Source organism: Manacus vitellinus, unplaced genomic scaffold (assembly GCF_001715985.3).
Source record: "Manacus vitellinus isolate BGI_N305 unplaced genomic scaffold, ASM171598v3 scaffold_31_pilon, whole genome shotgun sequence".
Classification (NCBI taxonomy): Eukaryota; Metazoa; Chordata; class Aves; order Passeriformes; family Pipridae; genus Manacus; species Manacus vitellinus.
The window spans coordinates 1,996,981-2,007,948 of record NW_021940379.1 but is presented as its reverse complement, the minus strand read 5'-3'; the positions used below and the strand labels follow the sequence as shown (position 1 = coordinate 2,007,948).

Here is a 10,968-nt window from a genome sequence, read left to right as displayed (position 1 = left end):
AATGGGAATGGGAATGGGGGGACAGGGATTGGGGGGACTGGGAATGGGGCTGCTGAGTCGCTCAGCCCGTGTGCTTCTGTCTTCTACACCTTGGCACGGCACCCATTTCTATTTTCCACTGCCAGAGGGCAGGGTTAGATGGGATATTGGGAAGACATCCTTCCCTGTGAGGGTGGTGGGGCCCTGGCACAGGTTGCCCAGAGAAGCTGTGGCTGCCTCATCCCTGGAAGTGTCCAAGGCCAGGTTGGAGCAACCTGGTCTGGTATAAGGTGTCCCTGCCTGTGGCAGGGGGGGGGACAGGGCTATCTTTAAGTCCCTTCCAACCCAAACCAGTCTGGGATTGTATGAGATAACAAATAAGACTGAAATAATTTAATTTTCACGCGATTATAGCACCTAACACAGATGGTATGTTTTTCCCAGACTTAATGGTGTAACCTCTCACACTTCTCTTTGCAGGGCTTGTCCCAGGCCTCCTGAACCTGGGAAACACGTGTTTCATGAACTCCCTGCTCCAGGGCTTGTCCTCCTGCCCTTCCTTCATCAGGTGGCTGGAGGAGTTCACAGCCCAGTACAGGACAGAGCAGAGCAAGTCCCAGGAGCACCAACACCTTTCAGTCACTTTACTGCAGCTCCTCAGAGGTATTGGAATGTTTTCCTCTTGTGGTAAACTAAGAATAAAATATTTACCATAAACATTATAATTTTTAGCCTTTTTTCCCAAAGAAAGAAGTTCCTGTGGTTTTATTCCCTGTTTAATTTCCCTCTGTAATTTTGAACCCCTTGGCCAAGCTCAAGCACCTTTCACAGAGGGGCAGAATTCTATAAAAAAAAGAAATCCTTAGCAAGGAATTTAAGCTTTTTTTCCCAAGATTTAAATTTTCCAAAAAATCTGGACTATTAAATGAGATACTTTGGATGATTTTGTATAAGAAAATTAAAGCCTCTGAGCTCGAGGTGACTCGTTTCAGACTTGTCCCTCTGCTAAATTCATCTCAGACACATCTTCAAAATGACCCATTGGCTCTCCCTGGCTTTTCTCACAGGGGTTTGTTTTAAAGGAAGTCCCTTGGAAGTTCTGTCTTGGGATGTTCCTACTAAAATGGTGCCAGTTAAGACGTGCATTGAGCTGCTGTGGGGATGAGGGGGCTTTAACTTGGGGGTTGCGAGCTGTGAAATAGCAATTTCCCCCCATTTCTGGCTCCCCTGACATCTGCCCATGCCCTGTCCCCAGCTCTGTCCTGCCAGGAGGTGACAGAGGATGATGTCCTGGATGCCAGCTGCCTGCTGGAAGTGCTCAGGATGAACAGGTGGCAGATCTCCTCCTTTGAAGAGCAGGTGAGTCAGGGAACATTCCTGGTCTTACCCCTGGACAGGGATAATGGACCTGGAGCTATGGGACCAACTGCCCTTGGTGTCAGAGCTGAGTCCTGCTTTAAGAAGGGATGGGAAACAACCATGGGATTGAGGGATGGCATTTACAGTTTGCTGGGATGTTCCTCATGGAAAGCCTGCCTGCTTCCAGACCTCAGGATTACCTTCAGACTTGGAACAGCAGAGCCAGGAATATTAAACCAGATTAAACCAGCCCTACCTTCCCTATGGCTGATGGATCTGTGCTTTGCTTCCAGGGATGGACTCCACTCACATTTCCCAATTTTCTTACTTGTACCATCCAAGATTTCTAACCTTTCCAGGATTTCTATTCCTTGTCAGCGTTTCCAGCCCTGGGTGCAGTTGGTCAATGAACTCCATCAATATCTCACTCATAAAATACATTCTGTATTTCCAAGGATAGATTCCAATTAAGCTTTTATTGAATTCAAGGAAAACAAGAATTTGGGCTTAAATTCTTTTATTTTTTCCTCCAAGTGTTTTAGTTTCTTGTGAGTTTATATGGCCCAGAATATCTTTAATACTCTGTGCTGATATAGAGGTTTTTGGCACAACAGGTGCACAATGGGTGTAATTAATATATTTAATATATTTATATATTTGTTTATATACTATGATTATTTATGTACTATTATTAAATGGTATTACATATTTATATTATACAACATTATTTAGTAATATTTATTATATATTTATATTACATTAATAAATACATAAGACGGGCTCTGAGCTGTGATTTTTTTCCCTGATTTCCCGGGGTATTTCAGCCCTCCTGGGGTGTGTTCTGAAGTGTTTTGGTTCTCACTGTATTCCCAGGATGCCCATGAGCTGTTCCATGTCCTGACCTCTTCCCTGGAGGATGAACGGGACCGGCAGCCCCGCGTGACCCACCTGTTTGATGTGCAGGCCCTGGAGGTGACTCCTTTCATTCCATCAGCAGGAGGAGTTCCTGGAATCTGCCTGGATTCCCAACTGTGCCAAGTGTCTGTTTAGAAGCTCAGGATATTTTTATGATGTTCACAAAGCTGCTCTTTGATAGAAATTAATCCATTTCTCAGGCAATTTAAAGAATTTAAAGAAAATGTCTTTGAATTTACACTGATCCTACTTTCCCGAGGGTTTTGCATCCCTAAATCCACTAAATGTAGGGATTTAAATACTAGCACAGAGCAGGAGTCCATCTCAGCAGTTACTTTTATAATGAAAAAGGCTTGAAAACTGCAAAATAGACATTTATGGAGGTAAAATTTATCTTATCCTCCAGTTCAGTGATAAACTTGATGGAAAGTTTCTATCTCTTTTTGCCTAAAATACATACAAAGGTATATAAAACCTCGTATTTTAGTGCTCTGAGGCAGAGAATTCTGTAGATTAATTATTCATTTTATTAACAGTGTAAATTATAAGTTTGTTTTGTGCCAGGTTTTTTTGTTCTTCAAATAAAAAGAGCCACTAAAACTCCCACAGTTGTTCTAATGCCAGAAAAGCCAATTAGCGATGAAATAGGAACATATTTAATTGTTTCTAAGGTTAATGAAATCTTTTTATCTTCCTCTGTAGCAACCAGAAACAACCCCAAAGCAAATAAGCTGCAGAACAAGAGGTAGGATTTTATCTATTCCGGAATATGAATATTCATAGGGGAGTTGCTTTGTTTATTAAGGGAATAATATTAATTGTTCTTTGTCTGTATGGGGCTGAAATACACCTCAGAAATATAAATAAACCCCCATTAATTATTAGCAGCGGGCCAGAACATGCTTTGGAGCAGTTAATTTTGTTACTGTGGGGCAAAAATGTGGAATTACAGTGATGAACATGGATGTAGGGAAAATAAAAGGGTAATTGCAACTTTGTGTTGCAGGATCTCTTCCCCCTGTGTCAAACCACTGGAAATCTCAGCATCCTTTCCATGGGAGGCTGACCAGCAACATGGTTTGCAAACACTGTGAGCACCAGGTACAAACCCAGCTGTTTTTATGTTTATTTATTTATTTATTCATTCAGTTGTCTATCTGTCTAAAATAATTGAAGGAATAAATATATATAAAATATATACATGCACATGTATAAAATGCATGTGTGAAAATATGTAATATTTTTTATATATATATGTTTTTATAATATATATTTTTATATATGTATGAAAAGGGACTTAATTTTTCAGCTGTTTATTGTGGTGTTGGTGAGGAATGAGAATTTATCACTATTTATCACTAAATGTACTGGAGGAAATGAAGTTTGATTCACTTTGTGGGGATAAAAGCTATCTCATCAAACAGAATAATAGCTGTTATCTTATATAATATAATTAATAATATTACCTGACAATGCACTCCCATGGGTAGTGGTTTAGGACTCGCTGTTAATTCAACAAGTATTAAGATTGCAAAGGGGAATTAATTTTCAGTCCAGTTATCTAGAATGAGGAGATGGAGATAACCTGGATAAAGAAAAGAAATACAGAAAACAAATCTCATTTACAGTTCAAACTGTAGGAGTTCATTTGTCCTTTTCCTTCTCTAAACCTTGCAAACAAATTTAAAGGAGTGGGAAGAGGTCCAGTAGTGCCTTAGGCCTGGTGTTCCTGGTGCTGTGCTTGGGAACTGGGGGGTTTGGATCCCATTCCACCAGGGAATTGTGGACAGCACAGGGCAGATGTTCATCCTGTGAGAGTTTGGTCGGGGTTTTTTCTGGCCTGACCTGAGTTCTGGCTCCCTGGATATGTGGAATGTTCTCTTGCAGAGCCCTGTGAGGTTTGACACCTTCGACAGCCTGTCCCTGAGCATTCCAGCAGCTGTGTGGGTATGTATCCCCCTGCTCCAGGATCCAGCCTGTCCCCTTGGAATTGTGGCTTTCTGTTCTCTAGTGCCTTTCTCAGGTGCTGCAGCCTCAGAGTAAATTTAGAGCTACTTTAAGGAGTTTCTTTTCCTGCCCTTTTATAATCCTGTGGTGCTACTGCAGGACCTTCTCACTAACGTGTTGGTGCAAATCACCAATGAGCACAACAAACACAGGGACACCAGGAGGGTTTTCTTTTTCTCCTGGTGAAGGATTTGTCCTTCCTTGGATTTGATCATATCCCAAGGGCTGCTCCCCACTGTGGGAAGGTGCCCTGCAGCTGCTCTCCCAGTTCACACCTTACCCCACACGGGCTTTTCCATCCGGTGATTTCAACTGGGAATTGTTTCCATTTCTTTTTGGCTCTGATAAACTTCGAGTGCCAAAACACTGCAGATTTTGGGGGGCAAAATGTGCAGGATATTTTCAGATTTTAACACTTTGTTATTTCATTTCTGGTAGTGGTTTGTCTTCCCAGACAGGGAGACTTGCAGTCGTGGAAGTTCTGATTCCTGCCTGCAGAGTGCACTCCTGCACAGCCAGGATTGGGATTTGGACACATCTTGTGCTATTTGGGTTTTGGTTTATACCATCATTGAAGGTGATGCCCTTCACCCCTGGCAGTGGGGTGGGACAGGAAGGAAGCCTAAATGCAATTAAAAGCTGTATTTCTCCTGTGTAGAGGCTCAGAGAGCACAAAGTGACCCCTGAAATGCTGGAACTAGAGAAAAATAGGATAGGAATCTGTGATTTAAAACCCCAGTGAAGGAGTCACACAGAGAGTCACAGCTGTTCTTACCCACAGGCTTCCATGTTTTCCATGTTTAATCCATGCTGAGGAAGGATCCCCACAATTACATTATCCACCTGCTACACCCAGAGCCATTTAGGCATTTTTTTCAGGAAATAACTGTGCAATTCTGTAGTTTCTCTGGAAAAAATTATTAAAAATCCTTTCCCAAAATTCAGTGTCTGAAATTCCTGCAAGTAACTTTGGGTTTTCTTGGCACTCAGGGCCGTCCCATGACACTGGATCACTGCCTCCATCACTTCATCTCCTCCGAGTCTGTGAAGGATGTTGTGTGTGACAACTGCACTAAAGTAGGTCGTTGGAATTTCTACAACCTTTGAGCTCAGTTTTAACCCTGCTGACACAATTCTGCCTTCAATTTTTAACTCCTTTTCCTTCATGACTCGAGGAAAGACTCTGACCTGCCTGGGATTTCAAATAGTTAACATGGAGTTCTTATCTCAGGGAATATTTTGATGCTTTATTTATTACTACTGTTACAAAACTTAAAAATGTTTTATTCTGTAATTGCCAGGTATTATTTAGATAGTATTTGGGATATTTATTTGTTCTGGTATTGTTTGAACACAAACAGAAACATCAGCTGGAGGTGGGGTTTGTTCTGGAAATGTTTCTGCTTGATTTTGGTTTGGAATTCTGATCCTTTAGGATAGGCCAGGAATTCTGAAGAAATTCCTAGGTGTCGTTAATGCCCTGAGCCCAGTTCTAGACAGACAATTTGCAGACCTGCACTATGATGTAGAATTGGACACAGCAGTAACCAAATGGCCTTATTTTATTTCCCTTCTGATTTCAGATCCAGGCAGAAGGAATTCTAAATGGACAGAGCATAGAAAACCAGAGAACAACATTTGTAAAGCAATTAAAGCTAGGAAAGGTAAGGCAAACTAACCCTCCAAACCTCTTTCTAAATCCTGTTATACAGTAACTTCTTTCTTTCATGTGTTGCTTCATGTCTGTTTCTTGCTATTATACCATTGTAATGTTTTACTTCTAAAAGTAAACTCATTTGGCAAATATTTGTGGGCATTGAGGCCTCAGTTCAGCTAAACATCAAACTCTAAAGAATGTGAATATTCTACTGTTATTCAGCAAAACACTTAAATGTGAGTTTGGCTGGGTCATGCCTTGCATCAGTTCTTGATTTCATCTATTCATAACTACTTGACCTTTTTCTCCTGTGCAATCCATTAATTATTGAGGATTAGCCCATCCCAGGAATCTCTCAAGGGTCTGAGCTATTGCCATGTCTTGGGGACGCTGTTGCCACTGAGCCCACACAGAGACAAGGGAACAGCTCAGGGATGCATTTCCTTGTCCCCTGGACTTCCCGCCTGTTTGTTTGCATTTAAAATGTGTTCTGATCCTCCTTTCCTGTGGGATGTTCCTGAAGCTGCCCCAGTGTTTGTGTATCCACCTGCAAAGGCTGAGCTGGTCCAACCAGGGCACTCCCCTGAAGCGACACGAACACGTCCAGTTCAATGAGTTCCTGGTCATGGACATCTACAAATACCGAGTTCCTGTGCAAAAATCCAGCCACAAAACCCCAGAGGAGACTCCTGGAACAAAGGATGGGACAGCAGTGAAATCTCCAGGTACTCTGCCAATAAAATATATCAAGTATTTCTACATTTCACTGAGAAAACATTCTGATGTGCAGAATGCACACAAGAGCACCATCTTATCGTGGATCTGTGCAAAGAGGACAAGGAGAAATCCCTTTCCCAGCCACTGTTCCAAAGCTACAGTTCAGTTTTGATCATTTAATTTTATCCTACTAAATATTTAAAAAATCAGAAAACATTATAAAAGATAGCAGAGAACTCACGTGTTTTATGTTCAGAGGATGAAGGAATGTTGAATTTGGAATGTGCCTGGATTTTTCTTGTTAGTGGTCTGTTCTAAGGCTCCAGGACAAGCAGAGAAGGAGTGGTGGGAATGGTGAATTCTGGAAAAACAGTTGTAAAATCCAGCTGTAGTAGGGCCGTCCTTTAGGCAGCTCAATAATCCGTTCAGTTGGGATTTTGTAAACGTGGTAATTTTTATATTTGTCATGTAAAAACAATCACTGCTGTGCTTGGATATTGCAGTCCTCTGGAGCTGGAAGGGAGTGTGATGTGTACAGAATTAGAATAAGTAAAATACATTATCATAAGTGCTGTTATTAGCAATATAACATTAGCATTTAAGTTAAATCACTGACTCTCTCCTTCCTCTGGCAGAAGCAGAACAAACCCCTGGTACCAAACCACTCTTCATGAATGGTGCCTCCTCCTCCTCCTCCTCGTTTTTAATGTCCCCAGGAACTTTTCCACTTGCTGCATTCCCTGAGTGCAGGTAAGTTAGAGATTTGTACCCTGTCTGTCCTTCAAATTGTCTCCATTTAGTCTGTCTTTGTCATGAGGCTGCACAGGCACAGAATTTAACATCAGTCCCAGCTCCTACCCTTGTCTCTTGGCTGATTTTTCGTAGTTCTTTTCTCTCCTATAGACCTCTTAAAGATTTCTTTCAAACATTTAACAAGCTGGAGATCTTTTCTAGATTTCTTTCAAACATTTAACAAGCTTGGGATCCCTTATAGATTTCTTTCAAACATTTAACAAGCTCGGGATCTCTCATACATTTCTTTCAAACACTGTATTTATTTAATGAGCTTGATTTCAGCTGCCCCTGCCATGGTTCTACTTGGTAAATCAGCCTTGAGGCTCCTCCTGATAATCCTTTTTCGCAGAATCCCAGAACTGTTTGGGTGGGAAGGGACCTTAAAGCTCATTTAGTCCCACCCCTTGCCTTGCGCAGGGACACCTCCCACTAGCCCAGGTTTCTCCAAGCCCTGTCCTTGAACATTTCCACGGGTGGGGCAGCCACAACTTGTGCTGGAATTCCACCTGTGGAGCCACATCTTTGTTCCAAAAGCAGTCGGGGGGTGCCGTGGTGTGTGTTTTCCCCGTGCTGACGCTGTGCTCCCGCAGCGCCCCGCTGTACCTGTACCGGCTGATGGCGGTGGTGGTGCACCACGGGGACATGCACTCGGGGCACTTCGTGACCTACCGGCGCTCGCCGAGCCCGCGGGGGGCCCTGGCGGTGCCCGGGCAGTGGCTCTGGGTGTCGGATGACTCCGTGCGCAGGGCCAGCCTGCAGGAGGTGCTGGCGGCCAGCGCGTACCTGCTGTTCTACGAGCGCGTCCACGGCCGCGCCCCGCAGCGCGGCCCCGAGGAGTGACCGCGGGACAGCGGCTGCACAGAGGCGGGACTGCGACTCGCTCGAACTCCTCCCAGCTCCACGTGGCACCTGCTCTGCAAACCACCCCCCATCCGAGGTTCCCCTTCCCCGGGAGTTGTGTTTTGTACCAAAAGTCGCCGCCCGAAGCCGTGCGGCCCCAAAGTGTGCGTGTGTTAGAGAAGCGTTTGTTGTGTCGGTGATTCTTGTCATCTCAGGCTTCCCAAGGCTGTGTCCCATGCCCTGACATGGCGGTTTTCCAAGGGAGATGCTCAGTCCTCCACATTTCACTGCAGGTGTTCCGAAGGGGGAGCCCTGGGAGGGGTTGGTGGGAAGCTGCTGTTGGCAAAGGCAATGATCTAAGAAACCAAGTGCCTTGAGCTTCCTTGAACAGCTGCATTGCCACTGTCTGAGCCCACTGCATGTCCAGTGTGTCCCGGGAATGCCCCACCACCATGGGATGAACTGGTGGAATCAAATTTCCCTTGATATCCCAGCTAATCAATCTGTCAAGTCAGGCATCTCCACAAACAGCCACAGTCCAAAAATTTCCCTGTTCACATAATTTTCCTCACTACTTTAGTTATTTATACATCATAGAAGTCCTTCTGCTGATTCAAAGGGCAGTTTCCTTTTCCCAGGAGGTAATTTTTTTCTCTATTAAGAGCTGAAAACTTAATTTATTGCTCCCTCTCCTTGGAATATAGCTGGAATCAGCACACAGACATGGTTGCTAGTGATCAGTATTATTTCCTTCAGCACTGTTGAATACCATTGCTTGTAGCATCGACTACAATTTTAATGCTGTGATTTCCAAGCTGCTGGAAGTGTTCTAGACTTGCCCTTCCCATTTTAGTGCTGGAAACTGCCATTTCCCACCACTGGACTGGGCTTGGACTGGCTGGGAGTGGGAGCTGAGCTGAGCCCTTGTCTTTGTTAAGTGGAATATCAACAATAGGATCAGCACTGGTAGGCACTTACTGGTCTTGTGAAGCCAGTCTGGGAACACTGGTGTCACTGCACCAGCCCCAGGCTGGCCTGTAAATAGAAGTAAGGTGAATTCTGCTGCTCTAGACTGATGTGCAAAAAAATAAAATCCCAAACAAAGCAAGGAAGGAGAAGCAGCAAAAATTCTCCTTTAAAATTCTCCTGCTTGTCAATCACCAGGAATAAAGTATGTAGGTTATTTTTAGCTCTTTTCTATCCTTGTAAGCTTGGAGGAGAAAACCACTCATCAAAGCTTTTTCAGTGTGAAACAGCAGCTTAAGTTTTCAAATAACAACTGTCTTAATAGTTTTTTAGGGCAACTTTGTACCTCATGTGTTCATATTGCTGCCCAAAGCTCGGAGGTGTTTGGAGTTCCTCATAGGAGGCTCCAAACCAGCCAAAGCAGGAATGGTAATGGATGGATATGCAAAACTATTTACACAACTCATCATTCCAGAGTATGGAGCACAATTCCTGTTCCAGGTAATGCTCATAGCACATAAATAGTGATAAATCCACTGCTGTACTAGTTCCTGGGAAGTCTCCCTGGCTGTGCTAGGCTAGAGTAGCTTGGTTTTAACCTGTTTTAAGTTATAGAAAAACAACAAGAAAGCAAACAAAAATAATATTGAAGGATGCATAATGCCAAAAAAATGCCCTGGCCACTGAAGTGAGAGCTGAGAGAGCTGGAGAAGGAGCCAGCCCTCCATACTGGAAACACTGGGGTGCAGCAGGAGCTCTGTGAAGCAGTGCAGGGGATCATCTAAAACCATCACACAAAACCTCTCCCTCCAGCAGATCAGCCATTGTACCTCAGAACTCCAACCATTTCCACTGCCAGCAGTGTGTACCCTGCAGTATCCATTCTCAACACTCTGTTTAGAGGTTTTATCTGCATTTTGGAGTCCAGCTGAGCAGACGTTTGGTTTAGAACACAGTCAAGCTGGAGGTGGGGCAGAGGATACGCACAGTGTGGGCTGTCTTGAATTTGTCAGGACAGGGACATAAAGTCACTTCTTACTGCACAGTCCATGTATTTTCTCTTGCAAAGAGCTGCATTTGCCTTGGCTGTGAGTTGACTCTGGAAGCTCCCTCAAGGGCTATCAAGGGGAGGGATGAGTAGTCAGCATTTGATCCAGCTTTCTCTGTTAGGAAGGAGGAGATGGAGCAAATATCAGCACCTCAGTCCTAGTCCTGAGCTGTGCAAGATCCTCCCACAGCCCACTGTGAGCATCAGACCTGGGCAGGGGTTTGTGAGCCAACCCTCCCCTTTGAGGTCACAGGGCTCTGTGGAGGCACGAGGCTCAAACGCTGTTACTTGTCACAAGCTGCCATGGTAGAGAAGTTGTTAATAAAATGTAAAAAAAAATTAAGACCTCCAAGATGCCATCTGTGTGTTTGGGTTATCCTTGTCTCATTTTGCGTGTTATTTAAAAATGTACATTCTGGTCAAACCACTGCACTGCTGTTTGAAGTTGCATTTTCACTTCAGGGTATTTTTGTAACTGTACAGTAGCAATAAAAACCCAAACTTATTACAAAAAATCACCTGTGTGGGAATTGAAATTAAAATTATGTGTGGGAATGTCTTGAAACATAATGGAGCCACCACTGAAGGCCAGAGCCCACCCCTAATTCCAGAGTTAACACAGGGTTTGGTTTCCGTTTTCACTCAGAACTTACCATTACTTGATTCCTCAAGACCTGTTGCTGCC

At 43.8% G+C, this 10,968-nt stretch overlaps 1 protein-coding gene across 1 annotated transcript in view; it reads left to right on the top strand.

Moving 5' to 3' along the window:
* The window catches only part of USP30 (ubiquitin specific peptidase 30), a 13,430-nt gene extending 2,650 nt beyond the window's left edge, over positions 1–10,780 (top strand). The window contains exons 2-12 of the mRNA XM_029961204.1: positions 460–642; positions 1,235–1,338; positions 2,212–2,310; positions 2,956–2,998; positions 3,260–3,354; positions 4,141–4,200; positions 5,251–5,337; positions 5,844–5,924; positions 6,441–6,642; positions 7,270–7,384; positions 8,020–10,780. Of these exons, the coding sequence (XP_029817064.1) occupies positions 460–642; positions 1,235–1,338; positions 2,212–2,310; positions 2,956–2,998; positions 3,260–3,354; positions 4,141–4,200; positions 5,251–5,337; positions 5,844–5,924; positions 6,441–6,642; positions 7,270–7,384; positions 8,020–8,269 (1,319 nt within the window). The 3' untranslated portion in view covers positions 8,270–10,780. The remainder of the gene's footprint in view (positions 1–459; positions 643–1,234; positions 1,339–2,211; positions 2,311–2,955; positions 2,999–3,259; positions 3,355–4,140; positions 4,201–5,250; positions 5,338–5,843; positions 5,925–6,440; positions 6,643–7,269; positions 7,385–8,019) is intronic.
* The last annotated feature ends 188 nt before the right edge of the window (positions 10,781–10,968 follow it).